The sequence below is a fragment of the Myodes glareolus genome, chromosome 8, assembly GCF_982192425.1.
Source record: "Myodes glareolus chromosome 8, mMyoGla1.1, whole genome shotgun sequence".
Taxonomy (NCBI): domain Eukaryota; kingdom Metazoa; phylum Chordata; class Mammalia; order Rodentia; family Cricetidae; genus Myodes; species Myodes glareolus.
The window spans coordinates 70,996,832-71,013,793 of record NC_142033.1 but is presented as its reverse complement, the minus strand read 5'-3'; the positions used below and the strand labels follow the sequence as shown (position 1 = coordinate 71,013,793).

The following is a 16,962-nucleotide window of genomic DNA, read 5'->3' as shown; positions in this document are numbered from 1 at the left end:
GGCCCTTGCCTTGACCTCTGCTGTGAGGGAGCTGACTACACCCCAGTGGAGCAAGGTGACTCCTGGAAGGACCTCTGATGTTTTGCTGTCTCTCTGTCCTTACTATATGTGTCTTTCAGTCTGAGGGGGGTGGTAGGGTTCTGTACTGAGAGAGGGCACAGCATGGTGAAGCCGTGGCTCTGATTTACCCCAGTCTTTCCCTTCTTTCAAGATGGTCTTCATGCCAATGGAGGCCTCTGCCGTCGGGAGTCGCAGGGCTCTGTGTCTTCAGCAGGGAGCCTAGACCTGGTGAGTGGCCACCTCCTCTCCTTCCAAGGGTCACAGGCTACACCTCTCAGCTGGCAGATGAAGTCTGGCTCCTAAACCCAGCATTTGTTTCATAAACAGAGCCCCAGGATTAGACACTGGTCTGGGTCCCCTAGGCCTCAGAGTCCCCAGCCCAGGATTTCTAGGGCATTGTGAGAAGCTGTTTAGTAGGTGGGGACAAGCACTGTGTAAGGACTAAAATTAGCCTTGAGTTTATGTCTTAAATTCCTCTGTTGTGATGTAGTTAATATTTCTTGAACTCCCACTAAGAGCGCAGTGCTTTGAAGAAGGGCTTTGTCTTAGGCTTGATGCTCAGACCTCCTGTTGCCTCTAGCATTCCAGTGTTTGTTTCTGCCTGTGGGGTCCTAGGAGCAGTCCTCCTACTGCTTAAGAGCTAGGCCTAGCTTTGCATGTCTCTACAGGTTACCCTGATTGCCCTGCTCTTTGCTAGCGTGCTGTGAGGGGAGCTGGGTAGGGTTCAGGACCTTTTACTCCCTCAACTCTTATCTGACAAAAATTTGGGGAAACCTTGTTGGTGTCAGCATCATGACATTTGTAACCGTCCATCAAGATGGTTGACAGCTGAGGTAGATGGTTGTTTCTTCTTTCATTACTCCAGATACCCTGTCAAGGTCACCGTGAGTCGGTTACCTGTTGTCACCAGTACCCCAGCCTAATGTTGGAAACTGTGAAGTGCATGTGTTTAGGTGTCAGCTGGGTGGTCCTGTGCTTAGGGGGGCTCATGTGCTTCCAGTCCCTTGGCCTCCCAGCTCACAGATGACGATGGATATGTGGCTGTGGGCCAGATCAATGGGACCAACCGGACCATGTTTTTGTCACCATCCAGAGGCCAACCCAGGTTCCTCCCCACGGTGGCTAGGAGATTAGGCTGGGAACTGGCTCTTTCCCTTCTGCCAGGTCCTTTCTGGGCAGTTTCCAAGGCCAGGGATGAAACAGCCACTTCATGGGAAGAGCCATACAGATTTAGGAGGAGTCCTTGGGCCATTCCTGCAGCCAGTCCTCGCCCTCCTAGACAGCTGTCTGAGGGGCAGGCAGAGGTTTTCAGGCAAAGCAGTAGGATAAGGAGATAGCTGTGAAGGGTTTCATAGGCCTGTGCCTCAGGACAAGTCTGTAATGCTGTAACTGGAGGGGTAGGACAGCCTGCAGCCCTGTGGGCAGCTCGTTCTCACAGCCTCAGGGTTCCAAGGTGAGCTGGGTCCAGTGTAGCAGTAAGTAGCATTCACACCTGGAAGGACACAGCCGTGCTTCAGGTACAAGCCATACGGTTCCCTTGGTTGAGAGAGATCATGGCCCTGGCCTCCGAACCCTACCACATCATCAGCTTTGGGGGCAGAGAATTCCCTGCGGTGGATTCTGAGTTTCTGTGTGTGGAACTGCACGGGGACATGCAGGTTATGGGGTACAGGAGACCAGGCAGGCTGAATCTTCCTCGGGAGGTACGCCCTTACCTTCTGACATTGGCATTTGTGTCCCTACCCTACAGTCAGACACCTGCAGGACCTCAGCTCTAGAGAGAGATAAGGCTGCCAAATACTGCTGTGTCCACCTCCCAGATGGGACATCCTGTGTGGTTGCTGTAAAGTCCGGGTTTTCCATCAAAGAGATCCTATCTGGACTGTGTGAGCGGCATGGCATCAATGGGGCTGCTGTGGACCTCTTCCTGGTGGGTGGAGACAAGGTACTGTGCCAGACAGGAATGAGCCATCGGTATCCTGGTCCTGTCTACTCCCTTCCTTCTGGCCTTGTCAGTGCCCACTCCTACCACCACCACTACCCCCTGCCTGTGAAGCAGTGCAGCTGGAAATGGAGGCTCCCAGGGGTTGGTGGGTACATGGCAGCACAACCTGCTGTCTCGAGGGTGTCAGGCTAGTTTTGAAACTGCTCTTTTGTTCTTGCAGCTGTGTGCTGTTACATGTCAAGCCCACATGCTCCCACGTTAACTCTGGTGTCTTTGTTCCTCAGCCTCTGGTGCTGCATCAGGACAGCAGCATCCTGGCCACAAGGGACCTACGCTTGGAAAAGCGTACTTTGTTTCGGTAAGAGAAGAGCATACAGGTTTCTGGAGACTTTGAGCCTCAGGACTTCTGTTCTGTGCTAATCTTTGTTTCTTACCCAATGAACATGTACTTGTCCCATGACCAGCCATAAAAGAATGCCAGTGCCCCCACCAGACCCTTGGCAAGAGGGCAGGCACCACACACAGGCTGCTTGGCCCTAAAATCATAGTGGGGAAAGAGGCGGAATCTGAGTCAGTGGGTGCTGACTGCGCAGTCCTCCATCAGAAGATTGAGGCCTGCATCCTGCAGCCCTGTTTTAAGTCTCAGAAGGGCTTCATGGAGTGGCTTCCACATGCAGGGAGTGCTCCTTACAAGGTGGGGCTGAATTGTTGGAGTCTCCAAGCTGTGGAATCCTGTTCTGCCGAGGGGACCCTTGAGACTTGGTGGAGCCAGAACTGGGTGTTTTGTGAATGTTTCCCTGCCCTACTTCCAGGCTGGATCTTGTTCCAATTAACCGGTCAGTGGGACTCAAGGCCAAGCCCACCAAGCCTGTCACAGAAGTGTTGCGACCGGTGGTGGCCAAATATGGCCTGGACCTGGGTAGCCTGCTGGTGAGACTGGTGAGTGTCATTTGGAGTCTGAGCACTGGAACCGAGCTGTGCTCCACCTTGCCCTGTGTTTTCTGCACTATCTCTCGTATCTTGTCACTCTCCTTCCTAAGGTAAAGGACAGTCCCATCTCCTCTGGTATCCTTTATTGTTCATTATATTTGCTTCAGGTGAACCAAATTGAAACAACAAAACCTTGAAACAGCTTCACCATTTTCAAGTGTGACAAGAAAGCAGAGTACAGCCAGTACCCCCTTGATGTGCAGTTTGTCAGGGCGCAAATGCACTGTCCCTGTCCCTGCACTGACTGGCAGTTTCATATGAATTTGCACACTGTGCTGCTTCCTCCCAGTTGTGGGGGGGGGGAGTTGTTATGGAGGTGAGGTTGAGGAAGAAGACAGCAGGCCCTCTGTGACTCTTTCCTGCTTCCATGGATATTTATGGACCAGCAGCTAGGATGGCTCTGGCCTTGAGGCAGTGTTGGCTCACAGTGGCTTGGGGTATAGCATCTGCCAAGCCTTCCCTGTCAACTTAATCCAAGCTGTGATATCTAGGGTTGTCTTGTTTTGTTTTGATGTTTTTGGAACAGGGTTTCATGCAGCCCAGGCTAGTCTTGAACTCTTTATCCTTTGACTATATCTCCCAACTACTGGGATTACAGGCATACATCACTATATTACGCTGAGATTTCTAATATTCTTAAATTTTTAAATTTCCCTGAAATTGTCCTCAGAATTGTCTCTAGAGCCTTGGATAAAAAAGAGCAACCTACTTGATTATTCACAGGCTCCAACCTCAGGTAACTGGATACTACTTCCCTACTGTGGACTCACTCCAGTTTGGAGATCAGAAATTTGCCTATAGAGACTGCCCTAGCCTGGCATCCAGGGTCCCTCCCCTGCTTCTTTCTATAGCTAAGGTAGTCTCTCAAAATTGCAAGGCAGAGGGAAGAATGTCCTGAGCTACAGCTACCTAAAACCCCTGCACCCTACCTCAGGGCTCTCCTCAGAGCAGTTTGGGGATCAGTTTGGGGGTTTTAGGTGGGCCATCATGAAGACTATGTTGAAACAAAAGCCAGATGAAGTTATTGAGTATTGATACATGCATATCAATCTTTTTTGGGGGATGAGGAGTTTCCAGTTTGCCCCTGGGTTGTTCTGCCTCCCCTTTGAATGACCTTTGAAAGACCTTCTCCACCGGCTTCTCAGGGTTCCATATTCCCACAGGTCAGCCAGGCTGGGTGACCTGACCCCAGATCCAGCTGGATTGAGGCTCCATTAAACCTGGGTTAATCTTACTGTCAGTGGCTGGGTTACAGCAACTATTCCAGAAAGTTGAAATCTGGGCAATTGGTTCACTGCATCATCTCTGCCTCTAGAGTGGGGAAAAGGAGCCCCTGGACCTTGGTGCTCCTATATCAAGTCTGGATGGACAGCGGGTCATCCTGGAGGAGAGGGATCCTTGCAGAGGGAAAGGTAAGGCTGCCAGCTCCCAGCCTGCCACTCCGTGGTCTAGTAGTTGTCTCATAGCAACACCGTGGATAGACCGCTCGGTCCATGTGACCCCTCACATGGCAGTGTAGCTCTCATGTGCTGACCCAGCCTCCTGCAGGATGGGGGAAGGAGGACCTGGCTTCTTGAGCATATCTGTCTGCTCAGGTGTAGAAAGAGTGGCAGCCCCTGTCTGCTCCTCCAGGTTGCTTATGTGGCAGAAAGCACTAGAAGGTACTCTTTCCCTTAGAGGCTTTTGTTGTTACAAAGCAGGGACCTAAGACCTTAACAGCCTGGTCTAGGTCTCCTGTCTTTAACACAGTGCCCTGTTCTGAGATCCGTCCCTCTGGGTGAAACAGGCAGTGAGGACAGTGGTGGGCATGGTCCTGTCCAGAGGGCACTGGCCCTGCACTCAGCACTGGTCTGCTGTTGTTCCTCATTTGTGAGGACCACATAACTCTTTCCCACTCCTAATCTGGTCATTCAGTCCTTGTCAAAGCCTCCATGGGCCCCCAAACCTCCAAAGCCTCAGGGACCTCTATTATTCAGGGCGTTAGCACAGGAAATCTATGGGGGAGGCACTTTGTTTTATAGTCCCTAGGACTGTCCAGATGGGAGGAAACTTTCTAGAAGCTGCTGAGGAAGGGTGATCTGGGTGGAGGTCCCTTGTATGGAGCTACTCCAGGTAACTTTAGGTTTTCCCCAGGGCTTGTGCCCAAGTGACTCCTGAGGGAGGGCTTTACATAAACAGATCCCCCTGGGCCTGGGAGGTGCATGTGTCTCCATCAGCTTAGTAGATAAGGTTCTATGGCCTGGGCTAAAGTACTCTAGTTCCTGTTTCTTCCTCCTTACAGAGGAGATTTCCGCTTCTTTGGTCATCCTCCGCTCTAGAAAATGCTGCCCCCTGGCCCTGGTGTGGCTGGACTGAGCACTATCTAGGCAGCATCCGTAGGGTAGGCACCTAGCTTTACCTGGCGGGTTCTCAGCATCTTCCTCCAAGGCTGGCAAGTAGGGCCTGTGTGCAAGTGAGTTCTTGGTGGGGGCTTCTGTGGATTAGGATTCTGGTTAGCCAGACAGCAGTCCTTAGACTTTGCCACCAAAGCCGGCTACACCCTGACGGGGGATGAGGGGGCCTAATGTTCAATTCTAAAGGAACATATGTAGCACATGGTAAAAGGCATGAGTTTCGATCTCAGCCTCCCGGCATCCTAGTGTCTAGACCTCCCTCCACGCCCTGCTGCCTTCTCCCAGCTGCAGCAGGTGGGCAGAGAAGCGTAGGCTCTGGCCTGGGTGTGCATGTTAGATAAGGGGTGGTGAGGGCCTTTGCTCTCACTGAACACAGCAAATGGTGTTTATTGTTCAGAGGGCACTGTGAGCTCTGGTCACAAGCTTGTCTCATGTGTTAGTGTCCACAGACAAACCGAAAGGTGCTCCTGTCAAGCAAAGCTCTGCTGTGAACTCCAGCCCCAGAAACCACTCGGCTATGGTAATTCCCCTTCCCGCCCCACACTGTCCCTGCCCCTCTTGCATGGCCTCCCCCTCTTGGGGCTCCTTGTGCCCATTGTCGCCCATTTGGCTGGCTGAGGCTCTGCTCAGGATTGTGTACTTCCCCCGTGGGTATCTCTCCTAATGTCCTTTTGGAGTTCAGTCTCCGCTTGGCTGTGAGCTGCCAGTCTTTGGTCTTCTTTTGTCCTGGGTGGGTAGGTGGGCCATAAACGCTGTTGTGTTATCCGTCACTGGGATTGATTTGCAAAGTGTGTCTAGACTTGCTGCTGATGCTGGGCCGCAGGGCCTTTGCTGTACTGATGAGTGATGTTACCGTGTGCTGACATGCAGTAGAACTTGACTTTCCTTCTGATGCAGGGAGAGGAGAGAACACTAGGCAAGTCTAACTCTATTAAAATAAGAGGAGAAAATGGAAAAGGTGCTAGGGATCCCCGGCTTTCAAAGAGAGAAGAATCTATTGCAAAGATTGGGAAAAAAAAATATCAGAAAATTAATTTGGACGAAGCAGAGGGTATGTGTACTTTTTAAAACTTCTGTGTCTTCCAGTAAATGCACAATATGGTCCTTAACCTTGCTCTGCCCTGTCTGTAGCCTGTTTTCTTGTACTGAGGCTACCAGTGTAACTCACTGTGTTATAAGGGGAAAGCCAGAGGCCCTGCCAGAGGCCAACAGCCTTGGCTGCGCTTTCAACCAGCTCCCTTCCCCCACCACCCAAATCCTGACACGAGCTGGGGCCCAGCTTGGGTGGGGGCAGGAACTAGGTGTGAGGGAGGAGGGCAAAGTTCTAGGCCTGAGAGGGCTGTGGGTTTGTTGACCTATGTTGACCATGGAAGCTGGAGAAAGGCCTGTTCTGCCCTGACCCAGGATTTCTGTAGGGTGCCCCTGGGACTTGGGGGCCATAGGGGTGGGATTTGTCCCTCACTCTGCCACCTTTTCACAATAGAGCCATTAAATGTCGCCCTTGGGCATTCTGACCCTTGAACAGATATAAAGCATACACTCTGAGTGTGTGCATTTCTGAGAAGCACCGACAGTGAAGCCGTGAACTCTGGGTTACAGACGACGTAGGATTCTAGAGAACATTTAGGCCCCCGTGTTGTGAGTGGTGAGCTTGAGTCACACTGAACACAGGCTAGTGGCAAGAAAAGGCTCTGGAGCAGCCAGCGAAGAAGCCAGGCAGGTGCCAAACCCAGAGTGCCCATTCTGGTCCAAGGGCTGGGGAGCTTCAGCTGGGTCAGGGAGTCATGAAGCGCCTCCTCCCTTCAGCCTAGAGCACCACCTTCTGTGCAGAGGCAGTAAATCTGGGAGCCAGATAGATCTCAGGGCTCCCCATTCTACCCAGCTGAGGCTTTCTCTCAGCCTTCCACAGGCTAGCCATCCTTTCCCGATTTGGGCTTGCAGTGCGGCTGGGCCCTGGCTCTGTCAGACCCTACTTCAACCAACACTTACACTTCAAATTCATCTGTGCTCAGGTATAAAGGGCCCCATGTATGAACAAAGTACATGCCATAGAACCAGCAAATTCCTACTAAGCACTAGGAAGCTTATCCCCTACTTAAGTAGAGGGATGTTTTCAAGCCCAGGCCTGGCAGTATAATTTTCAGGGGGGCTGGCAGCCAGACGTTGGCCTCATCTCTGTGGGGAAAGTAGTGTGGCTGACCTCATAACTCTGTTGGCTGCAGTGGCGTCTCAAGGAAGCAGAAGCCCCTGGTAAGAGTGAGTGGTCAGCTGAGACGTACATGCATTTGCGAGTCTCTCAAATATGGTCACTGTGGGTTTTCTTCCAATAGAGTTTTTTGAGCTCATTTCCAAAGCTCAGAGCAACAGAGCCGATGACCAGCGTGGGCTGCTAAGAAAGGAAGACCTGGTGCTGCCTGAATTCCTTCGCTTACCTTCCGGTTCCTCAGAACTCGCCCTGTCCAGCCCAGCCCCAGTCAAGGGCTTTAGCAAGAGAGCTGTCACAGGCTGTGTCCAGGAGGAAGCTGCTCAGACTGAGAACTACAGCGACAGCCCAGCCACCAGCCCTGCCTCAGCCCAGAGCCCCAGCTCCACCTGCAGTCCAGGCTCCGCCCACAGCCCCGGCTCCACCCACAGCCCCCCTGGGCCTCCTGGAACCACCCAACCTGGAGAGAAGCCTACAAAGCCCTCCTGCATCCCTTCTGTGCAGGAGGATCCTACACAGGCCTGGAGGAGGCTGTCGCCAGAAGTGGAGGCTGGGGGCATCCAAACTGTGGAGGATGAGCAGGTGGCTGACCTGACCCTGATGGGGGAGGGGGACATCAGCAGCCCCAACAGCACGCTGTTACCGCCACCCCCCATACCCCAAGACACACCAGGACCTACAAGACCAGGTACCTCCAGGTTCTGACTCTACAGCCTTGATCTGTCCTGCTTACTGCCCACAGCCTGCTCCAGCCCATGTTTAATAGAGGGAGCACTGAGGCAGGCAGCCCCTCCTTTACTTTTCTGTACTGAAACACGAGAGATGGCCTCCTCATGAATTTATGGGGCCTCTTTTGCCTTCTCTGAAAGGAAAGCAGGTGGCAGCCAAGGTTCGGTCTCCCTGGGAGGGTCACCGAGGCTCAGGCAGGTACACCATGTTGAGCTGCTCCTGTGGAGGTGCTGTGGGAATGGTAGCCCACGTCCAGTGACACCTTGTGCAGGCTCAGCTCTGAGAATGGATCTCATCTTTAAAATCTCCTTGCTGCCATCTCAGTGTTCTAACCTCAAGATGGAAAAAAAAATTGTATTTGTCTTGAGCCAGTCAGCAAGGGTCCCATGCTGACAAGACCAGGCTTCTCAATGTCAGCCCCTCTGTGGCCAACCAGGATTTAACTGACTGCCCTCGACAGGCCAGGCAGTCACTGCCGCTCTGCTGCTCACGCTGGCCTCGGATGTGTCCAGGCATTTCTCTTAGGGGAAGCATGAAGTCCAGTGGAGGGGAACAGTGTGACCAAGTGGTCGGGATGCTACCCTGGGCCCACCCAAAACTCTCCTTATTCCACACAGTAGAGATGGGCTCCAGCAGCCGCTGTGCTCCATGTCCCCACAGTGACAGTGAGGAGCCTTTTCAGTGCATGTTTCCTATTGTTCCTGTCCAACGCCTGGCTGTGATGTACGGCAGGCAGTGTGTGCGCCCGTCCAGGTCTTCTTTCTGGGCTTCAGTGCATGTTCCACATACACTCACACATCTGGGCACTTGGGAGGGCACACACAGTGGCCTGGACTCCACAGCCTCACCCTGTGGGGAAACACCCAGTCAGGAAGCACGAGGTGCCATGAAGTGGCCCAGCGTGCATGCTTGGGCACCTCTGTCAAGCCACACCCCTCCTTTCTGCTCCTTTGTAGCTGCCTGTTTACAGTTCTACCTGTGTTCTAACTCTGTTCTTCCGAGAGTAATAAACTCGAGAGCTCATCACTGACTGGCTGAAAACTCCTTTCTTCTTCATTTACAGTGGGTTCTCTCTTTAGGATTAAAGCATAGATGATTCTTTCTACGTCTTAATGATTCTTTTTACAACTTAACCATTTTGGAGAAATTAAGTAGATTTATCTTAAACAAGCTTTTTAAAAATGATTTATTTTTTAATGTGTGTGTATATGAGTGTTTTGCTTGCATATTTGTATGTGTACTACATGTGTGTCTGGTGCCCCCCCCCCCACTCAAGGCTATAAGAGGGTGTCGGATTCTCTGGAACTAGAGTTACAGATGACTGTGAGCGGCCATGTGGATGCTGGGAACCAACCCAGGTCTTGTGCAAGAGCAGCAATTTAACCACTGGGTCATCTCTCCAGCTCCAAATAGATTGGCTTTCACTTCACATGGCTGCCACACACAGCTTTGTGATAGGAACATCAAGAGAACAGGCTTTAAAGTGGGAATAGAATTGTCCCCTGCCCAATCTTGCCTTCTGGCAGGATCTTCCTCACCTCAGGCCTGTGGTCTCCACAGCTGTCTCCTGCCTTTGCCTGGGCACTTCCACCACAGAAGAGAAGAGCAGAGGAGCCATCCTGGGCTTGGTTCCTTAAGCCCTGTTCCCCTCCCTGGGATGGTTCTGGAGCCTGTTTCTGTTCAAGCTGGCTCACAGCTCAAATGTCAATGCCATATCTGGAGTGTGAGTAGGCTGTGTAGTTTACCCACAGGGCACATGGACAGTGACACCCAGTATGGTGCCAGGCCAGGTTGCCTTTGCTGGCCTGCCCTGGATGTGCTAATAGGGGAAGAGCAGGGGTGGTACTAGACTTGTAGAGAGTGAGTCTCTGGTCGCCAAGGAGATAGGGAAGCAGGGTCCTTGGCTTTGTCCTGAAAAAAAGGACAGTAGGAGAGGGTCTGGGGGCTTCGGCTGTAGCGCATTGATTGTGGCTCCCACCCGCCAGTCCCCAGTGCCACTGGAAGGCTATTGGTGCTAATAACTCTTCCCGTCTCCAGGAGACAGTGGCCCCAGCATGAGGGAGGAGGCCGTGGGATATGATTCCACTGTTCAGCTTGCTTACTGCAGTTTGTGTCTCTGCACTAACTGTTCCAGGGCTGCTTTATGTAGGAGAGTGCCTGACTGGGTAAGGGCTGCTGGAAGTGCTGGAGAAGGCGGCAATAAGAACACTCTCAGGTGCACACCTTAGGGTCATTTCTGGCTCTCTGAGCAGGGCTGGGCAACTGATTGCCACTTACAGTTTTCAGGGTTTGAAGGCCCCACTTCCACCCAGCTACTCTCAACTAACTCTGTGAGATAGTTTTTAGGGATTTGTTGGCCACCTTGGCCCCACAATCCAGTGAGAAAGGCATTGAAATGTGGCCACTAACACTCTAGACACTTTGATAGGGGTATGTGTGTGTGTGTGTGTGTATGCATGTGCATACATGTAAGTGCCTCTATGTAACATTTAATATATTTGTGTCTTGATAAAGAAATACCCAAGTTCCTTCATAATAGGGAAAAGCAGATGAGTGTCCTCAGCACTCTTGGAGGGCTGCTCTGTTTATTTTACAAGGCATTGCAAAGGGAGCAGGGATCAAGAGCAGGGCCTCCCAAGCAGGAAGTTCCTGCAGGCAGGTCTGGAAACTGTCCCTCACAGTTAGACAGTCACTCCTGTCCATCCTTCTAGTACAGTCTGTCTGTTTGCTGGCCTGCTAATGTGCTGGGGGCTGGGGCTTAAAGAGGGCCTTGGGTGGGGAGGCAGTATGGGTCAGCAGCTAAGTCTGTCGGGACAGCTCTCTGAATCCTGGGAGGGGTGGGGTTCTGCCTGGAGGGCACTTTGTTTCCAGGAGGAAGTGAGCTGTGGTGATGGAGTTTGAGGTGAGAACCACAAGAGCAGTCTCCTGCTCTGACCATGGCCAGTGCCCCACCCCCTCCCAGCACTTTGAGTGCTCACAACCAGCAGTAGCTTGGAGCCTAGGGGTGGTCTGCTTCTCTGCCCAGGGACTGGACACTTCAGCTGCCCCTCCCTTCGCCATGACTGGTCTGTGGTGCCACTGTCCTACCTGCCCTGCCTCATCTTCACCCTCTGTTCACTTGGCAACACAGCCTCTAGAAGCCAGTCTTAGCTAAGGAAAGATCAGTGAGCCCCTCCCAGCCCATAGTGAATGGCCTGGTTCCTGGGGATACCTGGCTAGGCTGAGCTCCCTGCTCAATCTCAACCCCAGACCCACAGGAGGCTGCCAAGAAATGCCAGCTCTAACGGACTACCAAAGGGCTGAGCCGTGATCCCTGTGGAAGGGGCCTTCACAAAGCCATCCAGGGCTTGTCGTGGCACAGTGGCTGTCTGGGAGCTGAGTTCCCCACCAGAGCTCTTCACCCTCCTGCCTACCCATCCAGAGGTCACTGAGACTTGGGGACAAAGTCTTGTGTCGGTTCCTCACCCTGGAAATAAAGATACCGTGACTGCAGCTCCGTGGACAGGTCCTGTCTGTGTCAGGCTCATCTACCTTTCCCCAGCCTGGGTGCTTCCCCAGCCCTGCATGGTATCACACTTTCTGAGCTTGGGTTGAAGGTACACAGCCTTTCTGGACTTCAGCTCCAGCCAGACTGCCTGTAGGAGGCATTTCCTCCTTGGCAAGTGTCATCCAATTCTCAGGCCCCCAGGGCACCTCTCATGTCCTCAAGGAAATTGCACCCTGGAAGCCCAGCACTCATGAGGCACAGACACGGCTCAGAACTCTTTACCCCCTGGGGCCGACACTCTCAAGTTTGCTGAGTTACCAAGGAAGCCATCTGCCAGGAGCCACCCCATAGCACATCTGGTACCAGGCCATGTCCAGTGTCTAGTATCAAATAGATATCAGGTTCCAGTTGATGCCAAGACCTTGGACCTGTTGTACTAGCCCAGACCCCAACCTGAGCTACAGTGGCCTCACCCTCCGGATTTGCTCACTTCTTACCCCTCCTCCTGATCCGCCCCACCCCCACCGCCTCCAGCACAGGCCTTCCCTAACCATGCTGACTTCTTGGCTACCCCTTGGCCCTAGCATGCCAGCCTCACTAGGTACCATCCTCTAGACTCCCCCATTCCCTGTCCGCTAGTATACCCTGCACCACTGTCCACCTCAGCCACAGGCAAGCATGTGCTCAAGGCCCAGGAAGTGTCTATAGAATAAGGAACTGAAATCTAGCCCTGCCTGTCATAGCCCTAATCCTGAGCTGGGGTCTTTGTGAAGGCAGGTGGTGACCAGGGGTCATGAGCCAAAAGCAATGCTAAGTGATTCTCTCCCAAAAGGAGCCACAAGTTTGCAGGCCCCTGTGGGAATCTGTGGAATGGCCAGGGTGGAGCCCTGGCCCTGGTCCTCTTTGCTGTCTCCTTCCAGGCTTTCCTGCAGCTGTGGCTCACCTGTGCCTGGGTTCTTTCTAGGAGCATCTGGAGGCCCTGGCAGGAGGCCTCAGGACCAGATGGTGCATGCAATCCTGAGAGCATGGGGCCATAACTCAGGGCAGTATCTGTGCCTGTGGAGACAGGAAGGGAAGAGGGACAGGCTTCTAGGGCTAGACCCTGAGAAAGGGCTTACTTTGGGGGCAGCTTAGACCCTCATCCTTTCTTAGCTGTGGGGCACAGAACCTTAGGGATGGGCTTTAGGGGTAGGCATGCTGAGCCTAGAGCAGGCAGCAGCTAGGACAGGAAATGTCCACAGGTAAGTGAAGAGGCCAGGGGATGACAGGTGCCACCACTCCTGATAAGCAAAGGATTATTCAGGCTCCCAGTGAGGAGCCTAGGTGGTTCCCAGTCTCTGGGGTTAGTCAGGGGCCAGTATGCCCGGAGGAAAGGCCCATGGGTGGCCCAAGGGGCAGAAAATGAGATGCTAATGTAGCCTCGGGCTGAGTGCTCAAGAGCACTCAGAGCCCAGGGGAACTGGCACCAGGAGGTGTGGTATGGGCTCTGCTGCCCAGACTGGCCCTGCCCAGTGGCTTCTCATGCATTGCTCCTGGCCTAGGGAGCTCTGTGGGGCCTTGGAGGTAGGCTGGTCCTAACATATGGTTGCTGTCTGACTCACTGGCTGGGAATTGCCACATTTTCAGAGCAGGCAGGGCTGGGCAGGCAGGAACTGTGAAAGTGCCTCTCCTTTTGAGGTGCACTTCCTTGATCCCCAGAAAAAATCTGCCTTGTTCCGTTCTGGGCACACAGGCCTACAGGAGGTTGGAGTCTCTTCCAGAGTGTCCATTCAGAACTGTAGGGGACTATACAGGCCTACTGTGCCTGTGTGGAGTAACTGGTTCTTTCAGGACCCGATGGCACTCTACATAAATGCCCCAATGGTGTCCCTATCCCTGCATTTACATACTACCGTCTTGCTGCCGTGCCGTTTGGAGCCATGGAAGTCTAATGACAAGCAGGATAGATAGAGGCAAGACGATCCCAACAGGCCCTACCAGAATGTTTGCTGAGTGACAGAGCAGACTGGGTGAGAGTTCCAGTTTTCCACTGTGTGCTGGGCACCCTGTTCTTGATACCAGCTGAAGTCAATGAACCTCCTCATGTGTCCCCTGGACTTGTCAAAGGATGAGCTGGGGACCCCCCAACAGAGACATTGTGCCTCTGTGTACAAGCCTGGACTTGCTACACAAGGCCTTATGGAAGCCACTTCTGGAAGCCTGGGCCAAGGGTAAGATGTGATACAAAGAGTCAGTGTGCCTTGGAGTCCATAGAGAAGCTGGGCCATCACAGACCCCCTGCCCTCTGTGTCTGTTAGGAGACATGGGCTGTGGAGGGAGCAGAATCTTCATCTTTAGTGGTCAGCCCTCTGTTATAGTTGGGGAAACTGAGTCTGGGGGTGGTTTATAGACTATAATCCCATGTTTTGGGTTCTTGTGGCTTGGAATGGAACTCTCACTTGAGGCTTTGGCAAGGAAGGCCTGCTCTGCCTGTGGGCTTCCAAAGGTAGAGGGAAGTGGGGATCCATTTCTGCAAACCCTGCTCTGCTGATCTCAGTCTGTAGATGGAAGGTGGGGTACTCAGGGGCTCCCTCAGCCTTAACCCTGGTGTCACTGCCCCTGATTGGAGCTCAGATAGTGCAATGCAGGAAACTGAGACCTGACCCAAATGGAGCCACTCCCAAATTCCTGCAGACTATTACTGGGCTGTGGGTGTACCCCTCCCCCCAAAGTAGATGGGTAGGCCTCTTACAAGACCCATGCACAGCCAGCCAGATTCGTCAAGGCAGTCCTGGAGTAAGGATTTCTAAACCTATCTTGAGATCTAGAAACTTCCAAGGCAGTTTTGGACACCTAAAGTAGAGGTATCCAGACCGAAGAGGAAAATAGTGAGGAGGGCATACAGGAGATCCTCAGCAAGGGAAGGACAATGACAGTGGGGGCAACAGGTCGGTGACAGGGAGGAGCCGATGGCTACAGGTGTTGGTGACATGGGAGTCAAGGGGCGCCATAGTCCCAGAGGAGTGTGTGTGGGTGAAGATGACCCCAACATTAGGAAAAGGAAGGATGAGGCCTGGGGAACTGGGCTAGGAGGCCTGTTATGGGAGGATCCTAGGGTCTCCAAGGCTTAAAGGGTGCAGGCAGCACCCAGGAGAAACTGGGGGTGAGTATTGGCTCCAGGTGAAGGTGAGCAATCAGGACAAGGTGACTAGGGACCTAAGCAGGTGACCTGGCTTTTTGCTTCTGGGCTTCACTGGGGCAAGGAAGAGACCGTGAGGGGAATCTCAGTGCAAGCTTAGAGATAGCTCCCCTCCCTGCTCTCGGGGACTCCTGCTGAACCCCAGGGTGCATGTACCTCTTTGAGTTGTCCTAAGTCCTCCTGGCCACTCCAGTCCCGCACTGGATGAACCCACCTCACTGCTTATGGTCCTGGCCTGGAGGCAGTCCAGTATCCTCACTAGAAGCCTGTCAGGAAGGAGTCCAGCTGTTTTCCTGGGAGACAAGGAGAGCTAGCCAAAGAGGCCTGGAGAGAGATGCCCAACAGGGAACAGCAAACATCAGCAGTGTTCCAGATGGGTGGGCAGAGGAGGCTGCACGGGCCAGCATCTAGTGAGATGCCACCCTTGTGGGTGAGACCCCCGAGCAGTCTCATGATGAAGCCGGAGCACAGCTGTGCAGGTGTAGGAAAGCCCTGTGACAGGACGGACTAGAGCCAAGGACTAACTCCAGGCTCCCCAACCCCCAGAGCCCTGAGTCCCTTGCTCATTATGTCAGAGCAGCCTGTGATTCACAACCCTCCCAGCTGAGACTCTGGTACAGCCTGCCATCAGAGCCATTCGTGAGGCAGCCAGTTAGGAGAATCATCTATGGAGGCTCCTGGTGGGCCTGGAGGTGTTGGCAATTGAATGCCCTCTGACCTTCCCAGCCCTCCTGCCCAGGATCATGCCTTACAGCTGGAGATCATCTTGTCTGGAGTGGATTTGGAGTATTTGGTGTCTGTGCAGGGATGATGGGTGGGTTTTGGAAGTCCATGGCTGAGCCAAGCAGGTGACGGCTTCTCTTCTCGCTGTGACAGGGGGCAGGGCCCAAGGCAGCGGAAGCCTCCCAGTCAACAAGATCATCGATGTGGACCTCGTTGCGGGTGTGACTCCTGGGTGGGGAGGCAGCGTCCTGGGTGTACGGCTGGGCCCCAGGAGGGCGAGAGCTGACGGACCCTTTCGATCAAACGGTTCTGGCCTGAGCCCCGTCCCAGGTGAGCCCGCCAGGCCCAAGGCCAGCACGCACCATGCCACCTTTGTGTGAAGCTGTTCTGATCTTGAGATTCCTACTGCTCCCGCGTGTGCTCTCTTCCCTGTTCATATGGGAAGGCCATGACCTTGAGACAGCAGGGGCCTGTTTGTCAACAAGGGATGCTCAGGGGCCTGGGAGGAGCCCCTTCAGCCACAGTACCCTCAGGAGCCAAAGCAGGAATTGAAGGGACAACCTTGTCACAGGAGCTGGATTTAGACAGCTCCACAGCAGCCCACCTTGGCATTCAGACTCTGCCCAATAAAATGTTTCTGAAAACCTGCCATGCATTGTGTTGTGCTAAGTGCTGGTGTCGCATGCTCCCCACCCACGGGAGCCCTCACTCCTGCACGTGGTCCCAAGAAGAAAGAATCCCAGGGAGAAAATGGTGTCTGGCGTGAGGTCAAGGGTGGCTGCGAGGAGAAGGTAGCTTGGCATCTGGGAGCTGAAGATCAGAATCCCCTCCTACCCTCAGATGTATGGGCTCCAGGACCACCCCGGGATAATGAGACCAGCTACACCCCTAATATTGTTCATCACACTGTCCCTTGTAGATGACCTGGAGTCTTGGACGTCTGTGCTCTTCTCTCTCATCCAAGGTTGACTGTTGAGGGCAGGCTTGGTTGAGAGCTGCAGTGGGGTCACTGTGGTCTCACTCCTGCCCACTGTGTCCACTGTGCCCAGTGGAGCCCTCTTGCTGCTGGCCTTGCTCCCCTACCCTAGTCTCATTCAGGTGACCTGAGAGAATCTCCAGAGAGGGACATCTGAGCTACAACCTGGCTGTTGACAACGTCTAGCAAAAGAACCAAGTATGTCGAAGTCAGACAGGAGCGACGTTGGTTATAGACTAGTTATCTAGTCCTGATATGGCAGGACATAAGTGAGGAGG

General features: G+C 53.4%; 1 protein-coding gene across 5 annotated transcripts in view; it reads left to right on the top strand.

The window, feature by feature from the left end:
• The window catches only part of Rgs12 (regulator of G protein signaling 12), a 99,576-nt gene extending 83,219 nt beyond the window's left edge, over positions 1-16,357 (top strand). For 3 of the 5 annotated variants that reach the window (XM_085691990.2, XM_085691991.2, XM_087909101.1), the window contains 9 exons: positions 212-288; positions 1,811-2,005; positions 2,290-2,363; positions 2,818-2,944; positions 4,311-4,407; positions 5,829-5,908; positions 6,286-6,439; positions 7,719-8,279; positions 15,862-16,357. In XM_085691990.2, coding sequence (XP_085548116.2) covers positions 212-288; positions 1,811-2,005; positions 2,290-2,363; positions 2,818-2,944; positions 4,311-4,407; positions 5,829-5,908; positions 6,286-6,439; positions 7,719-8,279; positions 15,862-16,088 — 1,592 coding nt within the window. In that variant the 3' untranslated portion in view covers positions 16,089-16,357. Of the gene's footprint in view, positions 1-211; positions 289-1,810; positions 2,006-2,289; positions 2,364-2,817; positions 2,945-4,310; positions 4,408-5,828; positions 5,909-6,285; positions 6,440-7,718; positions 8,280-15,861 lie in introns of those variants that run through there. The other 2 variants (XM_087909103.1, XM_087909102.1) reach the window with 1 other exon arrangement.
• The last annotated feature ends 605 nt before the right edge of the window (positions 16,358-16,962 follow it).